Source organism: Clarias gariepinus, chromosome 17 (assembly GCF_024256425.1).
Source record: "Clarias gariepinus isolate MV-2021 ecotype Netherlands chromosome 17, CGAR_prim_01v2, whole genome shotgun sequence".
In the NCBI taxonomy this organism is placed as follows: domain Eukaryota; kingdom Metazoa; phylum Chordata; class Actinopteri; order Siluriformes; family Clariidae; genus Clarias; species Clarias gariepinus.
Genome location: NC_071116.1, coordinates 29,306,327 through 29,322,441, shown reverse-complemented (window position 1 = coordinate 29,322,441; position 16,115 = coordinate 29,306,327). Strand labels below are relative to the sequence as shown.

At 36.5% G+C, this 16,115-nt stretch overlaps 1 protein-coding gene across 1 annotated transcript; it reads right to left on the bottom strand.

The window, feature by feature from the left end:
• Positions 1-541: 541 nt before the first annotated feature.
• rbm18 (RNA binding motif protein 18) lies at positions 542-16,069 on the bottom strand. The gene is made up of 6 exons (XM_053516023.1): positions 15,917-16,069; positions 14,846-14,959; positions 8,787-8,913; positions 7,925-8,005; positions 3,233-3,321; positions 542-1,478 (listed from the first exon to the last, which is right to left on the bottom strand). Exons 2-6 carry the CDS (start codon positions 14,950-14,952, stop codon positions 1,313-1,315), a joined length of 570 nt encoding a protein of 189 aa, XP_053371998.1. The 5' UTR covers positions 14,953-14,959; positions 15,917-16,069; the 3' UTR covers positions 542-1,312.
• Between the last annotated feature and the right edge of the window lie 46 nt (positions 16,070-16,115).

Here is a 16,115-nt window from a genome sequence, read left to right as displayed (position 1 = left end):
ACACATTAATGTTTAAATGTTTCTGTAAGTAATAATAAACTATTAAATATCAGGCTGACAGAAATGCATGTGATGGACCAACTGTAATTAAATCTCCAGAATCTGAAGCTCCAGCACACCGAGGGAACTCTACCACACCTGTATTAAGAGACACCAAATGACAACCAGATTTCTGAACAAAAAAGAAAAATGGTGACATCAAATGCATTTAAGGGCATAAACATAAAAATCATTTTCATTAATGCTTTATTAAACCAGACGTATCAGACAATATTTATTTAACAACAGCATTATTTAAGCACAGAGAAATCAACAATAAACGCCAGGTGATTTTAATATGCAAATTTGGAATGCAGCTAACCACACCCCCTACCCAATAAAGGGACGTGTGACATATAGTGGGCGGGATTTGCATTATAACAACCAAAAATAAATGTCTGGAGTTTTATGACGTAATAACACAGACAAATAAAGGAAATATTATATAAAAGGCATGATTAAATGTTAGGTATATTTAAAAAAAAAAGACAAACAGAGCAAAGCCAGTAAAAAAGATTCCCATTTTTATTTTAGGTCAAACCATAAGCCTATTCATTATTTAAACATTTATCTTTAATAATAATGAACACAGGCCTTGTATTACAGGTTTACACTGACATTAAGAAGACTAATGAAAAGACAACAGTTTCTATTTCAGGGTTAAAACCAACGTAATAATTACTTAGATATTTTCTTGATGTTACTAAACAATAAAAGCACAGCTATAAGTTTTATGGACTCGTGTTTTGTTATCGTTACAATAGATATAAAATTCAACAGCGATCCGAATGTCACGTGACATGGTGTCACACTGCTCCTTGCTGTGGCTTTGTTGATCACATGATCAAATTTCTCTGCAGAAAGCTGGGCAAACAGTGAAATGACTTGCGGTGCTGAGGTCCAGTCCTGTGCCTTCAGATTTACAATAATCATAATTGTGCGACATTAAAATACACAAAAAACAACACAACACAGCCAGGAGAATTACGATATGACGGAGCACTAATGCTGTTTTATCAACACAAATGTTTCAATTAGAGAGGAGGTAAGGAATTGCTGAAAACTGAAAAGGTACAAAATGTACAAAATACTAAAGTATTTTTTTAAAAATAATCGCTTGAAAAGAGGGAAGTGTTACACAAACGTCTTTCTGCTCACAGTCCAGTGGTGTAAGAATGTATTTTATTAAACAGAAGTCCTCAGCGCACATGTGCGTGCGCGCATGTGTGTGTAGGGTTGGGGGGGAAGGTGATGTGGGCAGGATAGGAGGAGGTCATCTCTTGAACCTGCGGAAGGGTTTGCTATAGGGCTGAGATCTCTTGTCCTTCTTCTCAGGAGGTTTGTTGTAGAGGTACGGAGACGGACCTGAGTACTCCTCGTCCACGTTCTCCTCCATCATCTGTAGCTTGGCTTCGATCGCTTTAATCTTCGCACTCACACTATTAACCAAGACACACACACACATACACAAGGGAGAGAGTTTGTGATTTGATCACCTCAAACATCAAAACTCATGAGATGCAAATAACAGCTTGTGATTAAAACAAGAAAAAATTAATTGAGATTGTTAAATCAGACTTAGACTTCTTTTCACTTTCTAAATCTAAAATAGGAATAATTGGTGCATACTTTCTCTTAATCTACTGTATATAAATGCTGCAACTATAATTCATTATCAAATTTAATGAAATTTAATGAAATGAATTATTTAAAAAAATCTTCAATAATGACTCATTTTTTTCACAGAGACCTCAGATGCTGTAACACAATAAACAAATACAAAGTTTTTCCCGAGATCTGTTGTCTCTATTCGTCTTTGGATTTCTTAGTGCCATCCTCATGATCGCTTTATTAATTCTCCAACAGTAACACAAAAACCAAACAAGAAAAACAAATAAATGTACAAAAAAAGCTAAGTGTCTCAATTGTATTTTATTATTTATCGTAATATTTGTGTTGTAAAAGATAAAAAACAAAAACTATACATGTGTGTATATATATATATATATATATATATATATATATACACTTTTTTTTAATTGCTCTTTTTGTTTATTTTTATTTATTTATATTTATTCATTTTTTTATTTAGTCTAGTCTTGGTTCCAGTTCACATATTCAGTAAAACCAAACTTGGGTTTAAAAGCAGCTTAAAAGCTAGAAAAATTACTTTTGTAAAATAGGGATTTACCCATCTATACGTTTGTTTTTTGTTGTATAAATAGGCAAGAAAGAGTTAAAAAATTAAAATAAATTAAAAAATGCCTTAAACTCAACTTAGATCTTTGTTTGCTTATTGTTTTATATTTAAATAAAAATATAGGAGTAATTAATTATTCATATATTCATTACTGTATTGAATAAATTGCTTAACAAATTTAGATGCTAAAAAAACAAATAAGTAAAAAATAAATCCATATAAAAAATATGATATATATATATATATATATATATATATATATATATATATACACACACACACACACACATTTTTTTCAATATAACTACTCTGTTACTAAAGCAAGATGTTTTATTTAGAAAGTAAAACAAAAAAGTTTGTACAACGGTTATTTCACATAAATTGCAAAAAAGAAATTAGGTGTTAAACAAATAAAATATATTTGGAAAACTAAAAATGTTAATTTAGATATTTGTTGGCACTAGTTATTATAGTACTTTTATCACAAAGGGGAAAAAAGGATTTTTAATTATTTAAATTTATTCAGTAATTTTTTTATATAAAGGATTTTTAAAATAAATAACAAATAATGTTGAAACACTAACAGACATAAATCTGAAACATAAAAAATAATTAAAGCTTTAAATAAATTAATATAAAATCATTTTAATATTAATAGTAGCCTAACTAATCCCACAGAAGCCTGTTACAGTTTATTCAGTGTAACACAGCGTGCGAATACAGACAACTTTCTGTGTTCTACAGAAATCAAGCAAAGGTTTACACACACGCACACACACACACACACACGCACACAGACGCACATACAGAGACAGAGCTTAAGGACATACAGTAACGGCGGTTGGAGATGGAGCGCTAATGACATTAGATCTGAAACACAGTGCGGTCGTTCTGCTCTGCTGGAAGATTTAATGCGACTCTGAGAGAAGACGAGTGACAGGAGATGAACAAACTCTCACTCCGTCACGGGGAGGAGGAACGAACTCTACAAACCTCAGAGAGGTGGGCTGGTCCTCCGCCTCGCTGCATGACGGCTCCAAGCTGGCAGGCAGGTTCTTATCTCCTCTGTAGGGCTCAAATCTCTGAAACAAACACACACACACACACACACACACACAAGAATGATCCTAATGAAAAACTACTGTAGCACATCTCACAATACAAACTCACATATTATTCAGTTTTTTTTAATCCTGTGTGTGTGAGTGTGTTTGTGTGTGTCTGTTTAAATCTCTTATTTAATCACTTCGAATAAAAACATTACGTCAATCTCAGTCATTCCAAATTCTAACAACTTAAAGGACAATAAATCTGTTTACAAATAAATACTACACACTCAAGACTAAAGCACAAAAGTATTGGTCCCCTATAAAAGAAGGCGGAGTCAGCATGTCTACAGTAGACGGTGGATGTGCTGCGTTACTGGAAGATTTAGCGCATGTTACATAGAGAGTTGGCATTTTCTTTTCGAGAGTTGGAGTTTTGTGGGCGTGGCTATGGTTGTTAAACAACTATACTGTGAATGGCGTTTAATGATGAAGAAAACTGTTGTAAATATTCAGTCCACAGTCTAGCCAGAACTAGAAGAAATGCCATGATGGGTCCAGTTCCCTCCTCGTCTGTGAGTTCGGTAGTGATGAGAGAACCTGCGGAGAACAGGAACAAGAGGCAGAGTTACGATCGCATCTGCAAAACATAAATGGCAAATTTCAGAGAGCGTTAAGAAATTAAGAAATAATAACTCAAACATCACATTTTAAACTATTTTCTTCTCCTAGATTCTGATTTGACATGAAATATAGGTTAAATATATGCAATTTTAATATTTAAGATTCTTTGTCACTGTACTAAGCACAGCGAAATTAGAGCAGTGCTTAAAGTGAGAACTAAACTTTTGAAAAAAAAAAAAAAAAAAAAAGACAACTGTAGTTAAGGTGGTAGAAATAAATATGGCAGTAATTGTATAGTGGTGTATAACTACGAGAACTCTGTGGTGTATTGAGTACAGTATTGCAGGGTCTTTCATAGCAGGGCTTATAAAAAAAAAGTAAAATCTTTACTTATTTAAAGTAAAGGGGCTAAATCTTAGGACCCATTGTAATGTCAGTAAATAAGATTTAAAGCTTTGGTTTGGAGACGGATCACACCCTGTCTCCAGGGACCATTTATTGGTTGAAAACGCACACTATGCTTAAGTCAGCTAGCTGACTTAGATAATGTTAATACTAAAAATATAAGATGCTCGTCATGGTAACATTGACAGATTTATACGTTAAACTTATAAGAAAAAAAAAAAGACAAATTGAACCTTAAATCAAAATTATATTTACTCATGTTAAAGGTAAAACTGCTTTTGCATATTTATGACTACACACAAATTTACATAATAATAATAATAATAATAATAATAGTAATGATAATAAGCTGAAAAAGTGCTTCAAGTCATAAACATAAAAAAAAAAAAAAAACCACAACATATTGTTCAGGGTAGTTTATGTTTCTGGGTTTAAAATTTTTAAACTAATTTATTATTGTGTTTACGTAAAAAAAAAAAAAAAAAAAAAGGTAAGCCAAATTGTCAATGCTTTATCCTAGCACTCAGGGGGCGACTCTCTCAAACACGTTAATTTCTCTGACTGATCAAACAATAGAAAAAAAAGATTCTTCAATTTAAGAGCAACTTTAGAGAAACTTTCCCTCATAGCTATTTACGCTAAAGCAGCTGGTTTCCTGTAGCTACTCATCAAACCAACAAGACTGACAAAGAATCCCGTGCCCGCCGCATGTGTAAATAATTATCCAAACTAAACAGCGCATCTCTGATGGCTTCAATATGGCGCTGTAGGTTTTCCTGTAACATCGATCCACATGCAGGTTTGACGAGGTGCTTTCAGTGACGTGTCCGTGGAAACGCACGAGACTGAGCCGGGCTCTGAGGCTAAAAAGTACACTTGAAAGGGAACCTCATGGAAATGAACCGTGCATGATGTTCTTATTACGCTGAATGTAGCTGATTTAGTATCTCAAGTTTCTGGAGTTTGAAAGCTAACATGTAACGGAAGCTGAAAATCTTTCAGACTTGAATAAAATTGGTCTGTAATACAGTGAAGGTGAATTTATAGATCATCATCTGCGTTATGTCTGGATTTCAGGGTCAGTTCCAGCTTCACACTCTAGGGGGCATGACCTCAGACCAGAACAATGCAGATTTTAACTACAAATTATCCTCAGAAGAGAAGAAACGCGAATCATTTTTAAGGTTGCCGTGCTTAAACTACAAAGCAGAAAACAAAACAGATGCTTCCATGAAAGCTACAAGCTAACAGCTAACATTAGCAATCATGAGTTTATGATGTATTTACTTTCTCAAAATAGTGAACTGCATGTTTAATATCCAATAACATGCCTATAACCTAATTTTAAGTAGTCATGTATTTATTATTTACTGCTAACAAATATGAGCAGCCATTTTGAAATGCCACAGGATAAATTTGGGATTTTTTGGGACAGTCAGATATTCAGAAAAAAGTTAAATTATGAACCTTCATTAAATGATGAGTAAAAAAGAAAAAGAAAAAAAAAAAAAGCAGTTTGGATTTCCAGAATTTAACCTAAAATTATTTTCTGCATTAAAAGTTTTGTTTTCTAAAATTGAAATTTTTAGCGATCCTTTAAAAAAAACTGCAATGTGAACAGATTCTTAAGAAACTGTTACTGTATATCCAAAAATTACACACAGCAGTGCTTAAAAGTATTAAGACAACAGACAGCATGTATTTTAGTTTTCCCTGTGCACAAGCAGGTGACGTCACTAATTAGCTCTCTCTCCTATCAGGCTGAAAACTTGTGCTAATTGCAGTCAGCTGATTGAATTAATAACGAAAAAAAGATATGCCCCAGAATTTTCTGAAGCCCGGGTATCCACGTCTGCACATTAATTGCGAACTTCTGTTGTAAATTTATTTCTGTACATGATCTTCAGGAAGCAATCCAGCAAGCACGAGTAAGCGAGTGACACCAGAGTACTGCAGACGTCTTTCTGACTCCACGCCCAGACGGATAGAGAAGGTTTTGAAGAATAAACTACTACATATTGATGGTTGTGTAGACATTTCATACATAAAATATTTAACGTTGTCATTAAAACAGTGTACAAGCCCATGCACTTTTTATTTTATTTATAATCTGATCTAAAGTTACAGGAGATGGGTTTTTGGTGTCAATGTTTCCATGAAAACAAAAGATGCAGGATTCAAATAGTTTCCTGCTCTCAGCAAAATGCCATTTGAAGAATGAATAATAAAGATGGGCTTCACTTATCCAATCTTATATCAATATTGTATCATATTTCCAACCTCTTTCAACATGAAATGTTTTTTCTTCAATTTTAAAAAAAAAAATCATTCCTTCATATAAATACATGTGTGCAGAACGTGTGCCCAAAATGTGACTGTAAAAAAAAATATATTATTTTTCTATTGAGACAGATAATTCTGTCGCTCCGATTATTGACAGATTACTTAAAGTAAATCTGACGTTCATGGAAGCTCTGATACAGAGACAAAGCAGCCTGTCTTTGCCAAGTGTTTTAAAAGGCGGATGGAAAACCAAGCAGAGGACACCCGAACGTGCAGTTTGGAGCGGTCAGGAGTCAGGAGTGCGCGCCACGGCTCTACAGGGCAGGGTGGAGGCGGCTCAGATCAGCTCCTGCTTGTTGTTGTCAACAGCTCTGCTCTGATGACCTTGACCTCAGCCTGGTGTCCCGTTCCTTTCTGACGGGGAGCGACCGGGACGGGAGGAGATGGGGTGAAGGGAGGGGGGCGTCATTCTCGACCATACAGGATTTCCTCTCCCTCGGAGGCAGCTGCCTATTGTTACAAAACCAGCTTCTCTGAACGAGTCCTTCAGCCGCCCAGCGTTGCTTCTGTCTCACTGAGCGGCTACCGGAAAATTCTGACATTCTGATCCGTTTCTCTTCTACCATGCACCTTAACTACAGATGGCATGACTCCACGTTTAATTCTAAGACTGATCCTGAAACTGTTGGCTAAGAGTCTATACTGATGCCCATAAGAGTGTTTCTCTTTAGACACTAACAGCAGCGCTTAATACCCTCACTACCCTTAATAAAAATATACAAAACAACAAAACAAACCTAACTATGAATATGAGATAAAAACGCAGTCCTATATAAAAAAAAGTCAGTCCTGGTACAAAACCATAGTTCTGTAAATAGAGATATATACAGAATGTAGAAAAAAATATAATAATCCAAACCAAAATACATTCAAATCAATATATATTTGAAGATTTTGCATCCCAGTTTCCTTAAATGTTGAAGATTTCCACACAAAAATCTGTTCCTGTGAATGACTTTACTGAATAGCTCACATTTTATTGTTCTTGTTGACCTTAAGCCACGTGGCTCCTGTTGTGAGTGCGTCACCTACTTTAACCTGCTTTATGGTTTTGTACATTAAGCGATCCTGATTGGTCAAGCTAGATTTCCTACAGTTTATCAGATCATCAGTAACTAAAAAACTAATTATGTTGGGTTCGAGTTTGAGTTTCCATTTTGAATTTGGGATTAAAATATTGTTTATGACTTGGTGTTTAAAGTCTTAACTCTGAGTTTAAATTGATTTGGGGTTTACAGTCTGAAATGGCTTTGAGACTTACCGTTACCTGTGCGTGGGCCCAACGCACCACCAGTTTCTTGGATAATGCCAGCTTTCCATTGAGACACTGGATGGCCCGTTCTGCTTCCTGTGTACGGAGAAAAATCTGCGTTATGGAACTGAAATTATACAGCGATGAGTTTCTGGGACTCTCACTCCAACAGGGAATTTAGTATGACATAATACTGTTTCTTTTAACCACTTAAAAAAAACACTTAAAAAAAATAAAACACTGTGTAATCTGGAAAGGTAAACAGATAATAATCTAATTTTGGGTGTGCCCCCCCCCAAAAAAAAATAAACTTTTATCCAACTGTAGTGAGAACAGAATTCAGTATGACTTGTCTAAATAGAAACTCGTCTTTATATTACTTTCTTATTTAAGGTCTATTTAAAGACAATAACCATTCGAGAAGATCAGTGTAAAAGGGACAGAGATGATGTCATGATCTCCATTTCATCAGGAATCGTTCAACGCACGCCAGAGCTGAAGAATAAAGACTGTTTGAAGATTTAGAAATCGACTGCCTCCATCAGCGGCTGCTCAGTAACAACACAAAGCAGCAGTAATGGTGCTGATGGATCACGGAGGCCCGAGACGCTCACGTTTAAGCGCTCCTCCAGCTTACACCACTCAAGAGGAATTAAATCTGACAGACACATAAAATTATTTAGCATTAGTTTAGAATCATTTTATTTAATAACTGCTAATTGTCTGCGATATCAGAGTTTTTTTTTAATTCCTGAAACATCCTGGACTCGGCTAGCGAACCTGGAAGTCTAGAAGCTCTTATATAAAACCAGTCATACGGGTTTAGACCAGAATTAGCAACACACATGGACACTAGAGTTGGACATGTGAAAGAAACCTCTTTGGTGTGAAAGTTGACGAAGCAATATCCTCTCGGCTGCCCCTCCATCGGTCCGGACTTGTGGAACAGGAAATCAAACTGCTTTACTTTTCCGAATTTCTCCAGGAGCTTCACCAGGTGATACCTGCAGAACAACAAATTCAGCTCAATCAAGGTGTTAAATAAAACGCTACAGGTCATTCCGTTACAGTAAAATAATCAACGACAGTGTGAAGTAATGAAGTGGAGTTACTGTTTCCATGCTGAAATTGATTATTTTCCTTTAACAACATAACAGCAAAACCTAAAGTGATTTTATTATCTCATACAATAGCAATGATTACAGTTTTACTTATTAAATAATAAAACCATGCAATTTAATTTGTATAATTTTATTAATGCACAATTATTTTTGTTTTTTAAATATTATTTAATTATATTTATTGTTATGAAATTTCAGAAACAAATGAGTTCCTGTTATACCAAACAAAAATTTGTTTCCTCACAGACAGCTCATATTTTACTCCTTCACAGTTTATGGGGAAAAAAAAAAAAAATGCAGTTTGTCTTGTTACCGAAAAGTAACAAGACAGTAAAACATTTCTGTTTACACAAAACTTCACCGCGACAATGCTGACACACACTGTACAAGTTCCTGAATAAGCAGTTATAGAATCTTACTCAAGACTTAATCTTCTGACCAATTAGGATTCAGAATTCAAACAACTAATAGCATGTGTCATGTTAACCCGTTAGATCTTATACATGGCTCTGTATAAAAAGAAAAACGATAAAAATTCCCCCCCCCCCCCCGGCTACCCGGCAGATGACTTTGATTAGAATGACAGGTCACTTTACACCTTTTTAGCAACCGTAAATCTTTTATTCACACAATACAGAGGATACAGCAAGAGGACAATGAAAATATCAAAAAGAGGAAGTCTGAATTCCCTCCAGAGCTCAATACAGAACAAACATCATCCATCCAAACCCCCCAAAACGTTCACGGATGCACTGACAGCCAATCACGGACGAGAAAAAACCATCAGCATCCCGCCCCACGAGTTCCATATCTGCTGTGAGTGAGAGCAATAGACTGCAGTCACTTGAACAATCCTTAAATCCATCAACACCAGGAACGACTTCTCCATACTCGAGCTGCACACCGTGCGAGGATGTGTGACTTTCCTCACACGCCTCTGAGAAAGAAGAGAGAAAAAACACGTGAAATCCTTCATGCTTCAGCCTGCGTACGTCTGGACTGCAGCTGTAAGGAACCATCCTGCTTGAGAGGCGTGGCCACGTCAAAAACATCCAGTAATATCAACGTGCATCAGACTGGAAAATCTAATCAGATTCAAACGAAAACAATTTTAGCTGAATAGTTAAATAAAGCACATGTTACACTTTTGTTATAAGGTTTTAAAAGGGGTAGACAAAAATAATGTACTTATTTTTTATAAATTACTTGCTACCGAGTTCTGGTTCTCTCACACGTGAAAGGTTGTGTAGAGCCGTAAATCAATATAAGCCAGCTGATTTCCTGTCAGAAACACTTTTAAGAATGCTAAGAATGCGTAACTCTCCCATGACTCCTTAGATGAACTTGCTAAACAAAAACACGACAAACATCTAAGAAACTTAAAGGTTCTACTTGGAATCCTCCTTAATCAGAAAACACTTTTAGGTTCTTCAGAGGGATAAACTAAAGAACCCTTAAAGGAAACTTTTGGGAAATTTGCATGTTTCCAGAGTTATACTGGAATGTGGAGCAAACATCATGTGTACTGGTATGTACAAGTTACATTTTATTCACAACTGAACACTTTCAAAACATGAAAAGTTTCTGCTAAATTATTATGGACGCAACATCAACACCACACCACGTCTATCCTGGTTATTCTTGCGTAAACAATCAGAGCGGTATGGGAACGGCGGGTCCTCGGGCCGAGCTGCGGGCCTGATTGGGGGGTCTGCGTTATTGTTGTGGTCTGCTCAGGGGTTATTTTTAAAATCCTGGGCCAGAATTGGGGTCCTGGCCACTGTCTTAATGTTTTCCCCTCCTCTCCCAAGAGCTTTGCCCCGAGGAGCATTTCGCACTTTCCCAGACTCCACCCACTCGACCCTGGCCACCAGATCTTCCGGATCGAGAAGGGTATCGAGGCGTGATGCACAAGGGACGACCTGTGGCTTTTCGCAGACCACAATGCACCTCTCCAGGGGGCAATAAACAGAGCGGCTGGGAGGAAAAAGAAGCAGGGTCTGGATTCAGAGTTCGTTCTCTGACGGCACAAACTAGAGCCAAGAGAGAGTGCGGTGCAGGCCAATGGAATGAGAGTACTCCTTCCTTTTTTTTCTCCTTTTCCAGCACTCCACCCACCTCTCACACTGAGGTTTCAGGAGATCTGAGTGCGAAAGGCAGGAAGATGTAAACGAAAAAAAAATAAATAAATAATAATAATCGGAAAACAACACGGCAGTGTTTCCCAGTTAAACAGCAGGCGTATTATACAGATCTACTTCTGTGGGTTCTGATGATCCAAGCACATGGCAGGAGGTCGCTTTCTCTACCTTCGGGCTCTGTGATTTGTGGCCACTTTAAAGAGGATGAAGCGTGTAAACACCACAAACAGCCTGTATGCCTTGAGACATGGCAGTGTGACCAGCTGGGCTCAGTATCAGAGGTGAATTCATGAATAAAAAACTACAGAAGGAGCAGCGTAATTCTAACCAGAAATTATTTTTAACACATCTTTTGCCCACCAATTTATAATTATGTAATATAATGAGTATTAATTGATTTCTAATTCTCACCCAATACGATATCAACACGATACCGGGGTGCCGATCAATTCAATTCTGTAAGTATCACGATTTAATAAATATCCTAAATCAATATCACATTTTTTTTCTGCTCTTGTAAAATGTTCAATCTTAATACCTTGAACCTTTTTTTATACCTCAGCTTTATTCGTTAATATCAAAACTGAATTAAACATGAGTAATTAAATGTAGCCTCTATTATAAATGTAATAAATCATTAAAAAATTAATTTTAGAGTCAGTATGGTAATACTGGCTTATTCATGTAATCATTATCACAGTAAAATTATTTGTATATTTAATTGAAACTCTCCACTGATAAGGTTGTGTGTTTGCTTTGGAAAATTTGCTTAATCTGGAGCTGTTCAAAATATTTTCAAGGCCAAAACTGGCAAAGCTGGAGGTAAGAATGGACCATGGATAAGGGATTTAAGAAGGGATCATCATATCGTCACCACGACAACAGCCCAATAAAGCTCAACTCAATACTTAATTATAAAGTGGACAATTTCCTGTATTATAAATATCAGAAACAAATTAAAAGGTTTAAGGAGGTTAGAAGGAGGTTTGAATAGTAAAAAAAAAAAAAAAGATTAATTGTTCAATGATCATAAAGAACATGTACTGCATCGAGCTCAGCATTAACAAAAATGGAACTCCCAAAGTTTCTGAAAAACATTTACATTTTATACCTTTTAATATTTATTTAAAAAAATCTTCAGCCTGTGATAGAATCTGACTTAAGACACTTCAGCCCGACCGAGCCGATTATATTTTTCAAGCGGTTTGTTAGTCAACCACCACAAACGCTTAAAGTTCGACATTTGGCCCGGGAAAGAAAGTAGCCGTGATAATGAAGGAGCTCATGGACTTTCTCACACTCCACTGCATCCTCAGGTCAGCCATATCACGGCTTCAAGTTTAAACAAATCTCAAGTTCAAGTGCAAACAGAAAGTGTGAAAGCACTCGTGGAAAGTCTGTGAGTCTCCCGAATTTTTGTTATTTTTCTCCCTCTCCTGAGCTGTGAACTCCTGCGAGCTGCCAGGTGCTGATGTGATGCAGCGCAGGACAGGGGGGGCGAGAGAGAGGGAGAGAGTGCGAGAGAGAGAGAGAGAGAGAGAGAGGGAGAGAGTGCGAGAGAGAGAGAGAGAGAGAGAGAGAGAGAGAGAGAGAGCGAGAGAGAGAAGGGGGGTGGTAAAGTGGAAAGTGTGTGAACATGCCATTCAATGTGAGTGGGTTCATCATGCTGCTCTGTCGCTGACCTTTCACATTACCATGGTATCAAACCCTGAATTCAACTCTTAAGCGTGTGTACACGTGAGTGAAATTAAAGGATCATAATCTTGTGTTTGTGTGTGTGTATGTTTACTTCACTTCATGTTAAATTCTACACAATAAATCAGATACGAACATAGTTAATGTAAAGCTCTGACACATCAGACAAATCCAACAGTGTATTAATGTGGCAGGTTTAAGACCAATAAGATCAGTACTATTAAACAGAGATGGTAGCAATCAGAGGTCAGGCTCAGACAATCAAATCAATCAATCGATGAATTAATCAATAAAAAAACTAATAAAGTGTATACCAGGTGAGCAAATTAGATTAGAAAAAACAAAATAACTAAGGCAGAAGAGAGACCTTACTTCTTTTCTTTGTCAGTATTATTATGTTTATAATTTATACGTTATTATATTTACAGTTTATGTAATATTTAAATGATAGTTGCTCACACTGAGACTGTCCGACACTCGGGGTTTCACAGTTATCAGACTCCTGCATGAAGGAAGTGAGTATTATTATAATAAATGTAATTATTTATCAAACTCTTTCTAAATTTTTCTGAAAATCTCTTATTAATTCCGGGAAAAGGAATAAGACACTACTGAGGATAGATTTTGGGAGAATACGCTGGGTGGGGCACAACAAAATGACTTTTATAATTGTTATTAAATAAATGATCAAGAATAATTAGAATTGATTAAATGTGTCAATTAATTGATAATGATTAAAATCAACACTTAAATACATACAAGTATTTTTTTTCAATTGCTATTTAAACATGTTCTTTAAAGACTGAAGTCGGTCTGAGACGCACCACATACCGACAGCGCCATCAATCTGAGTGGGCAGAGTCTAATGCTGAGCTTCTCAAGTCGATTGCTTTGGAAACATCAGCCTCATAGAAAACTTCATAAAAATCTTTCAGCTAAAATTTACTCATTTATTTAATTACCTACTTAAAAGCTTAATTATTTTTTTAATGAGTTTATTAATTTGATTTTGTCGCACTGGACCCTCCGCATAGGAGAAAAGTTACTCCTTAAAGTTGATTAATTCAACTTTCCAAATGTAAAAGTTGGTAAAAGTTTTATCAGCATTTTACTGATTGACTATGTGATTGTCAGTTTATTAGGAAAACTTTTAATTGCGTATTCCAAATCCATTTCTGTCCTGAAGGCTGTCGTTTCCAAGGAAACCATGGAAAGTCACTTTGTAAAGCTGATAAGTTCGATCCGACTTATCCAAAATATTCCCATAATAAAAGTTTTATAAAGAGTAAACACATTGCATGTACATGATATTTATATTAGGGTCACACTTTATATTTACACCAAGTGTGAATCGCTTTCCGTGTGCAGAATAAGCAAAGCATCATCTCTCAGGCTCCATCCATTATCCTGACACATAGACACCCAAGCTACAAGATTTAGAAACCTCATAGAAGGAGGGGGGAAAGCGAGGGCATTAACTGAGCGCAGACGTCACACTGCTGGATTTTTACTGAGAAGTGAAGTGGACCCTGATACAACAAACAGTGCCGGCATGTGAACTAATTAATCTTCCCCGAACACCAGCCCGTGGGCATCCAGGCTGTTTTCAATCCAGCAGGTTATTTAAGAGAAACAGCAGATGGAGGGGACGGAGAGGGGGGGAAGGAAACGCCTGTCTAGACACCAGCCTGAGTAAGCTGTACATTTTCCAGCCTCTCTCTCTCCTTCACTCTCTCTCTCTCTGCAGGTTGACAGAGTAAACATGCCAGGTGAGTAGGAAACGACGTCCGAGTGACCAAGCAGCTCTCCACGGCTCTTTTCTCACACACCCCTGTGGTCATCTGCTCATTCTCCAGCCTCTCTCTCTTTCTCTCTCTCTCTCTCTCACACACACACACACACACACACACACACACACACACACGGCTAATCCATCATCCCAACAGGTCAAGACCGTATCGTGGCCTCCGGGTACTCACTCTGTGATTTTAGGGTCGATGTTGCCGATCCACAGGCGGTGACCTTCCTGTGACGAGCCGCTCGAAAGGATGGAGGCGTTCTCCACCGTTTCCACAGCCGACTGCATTGGACTCCTAAAGACAGAGGGGCTGTAGTTCACTTAACTAAACAATGAAACTGCCTGCTGTAGTAGTGAAATAATCAACAACAATGTGATGATGATGAAGCAGGGTTACTGTTACCATGACAACTTTGATTATTTTTCCATCAAAGAAAAATTTTATAACCTCCCCTGTCTTGTACTGTACATATCGGAAAACGTAAAAGTTACAGCTTTACAGTAACAAAGCTGTTACTATAGAAAAGATAACCTTTTAATTTAAATCTACTCCTAGAGAAAATTAATCAATGCCTTCCAACCAATCAGAATCCAGAATTAAGCAGCGCTCTAGGATTATTATCTACACAATATTTGTCTGTTCACTGCCTACAAATACAGTTTGGATTTAAAAAAAATTGCAAAGATTTTCCAATCCCATTTTTTCAGGACCAGATCCATTATTTCAGTCGATCACAAGATAAACACATGACAACCACACAAATAAAACCCTCCCTATTTATTACATATTATCAATAAGCTCAAAAGCCTTTAGAAACCAGATTTATACTGAAATTATTAGTTTTATTTGGTATTTTGCACAAAGACTAATTAATGCTATAAAAACTAAATATTTATGCATAAATAAATTACAATTCAACCTTTAAACACACGTTAACATACAATAAACATATCTTAACCTTTCTGGCTGATTATGGTTTCTATGACAACCTTAAATATAAGACAATACAACTTATAGACATATTATTTTACAACGCAATACCTATTGCGTTAAATAAAATCACCAACCAAAAATGTCGTGCTTGCAACCTACCCGACACTTATAATCCAACGACAAAGACATAAACACCATTTAACAAACACTTAATCTATAACTTCAAACGGTTATTTTCCTAAATTAGCTAGTTAGCTCGCTAACTCTCTGACTAGATTAACGTCGCGTTTATCGTTAAATAAATGCTTGTTTACTCACCGCACTGTTTAAGATCGCGACTAAAAACGAGAAATGAAGTCGCGACGATTGGGAATAATCTAAAAACAACTCATGTCGTTATTTATCACAAAATGTCTATCTCTTAATTGTTATTTAGCTTCGATGCTAGCAATACTAACAAGACATCAAAAAGCGCCGCAACATAATGACGTTTTCGGCAGATTTGAGCAGTTTGTAT

Bases quoted from the DNA above. Each gene is read 5' to 3' on its own strand.
- rbm18 (XM_053516023.1), bottom strand. From the start codon at position 14,952: ATGCAGTCGGCTGTGGAAACGGTGGAGAACGCCTCCATCCTTTCGAGC. The intron at 8,914-14,845 runs GTGAGTACCCGG...GTTGTTCTGCAG, and splicing joins ATCGACCCTAAAATCACAGA to GTATCACCTGGTGAAGCTCC. The intron at 8,006-8,786 runs GTTTCTTTCACA...CTCCGTACACAG, and splicing joins TCAACTTTCACACCAAAGAG to GAAGCAGAACGGGCCATCCA.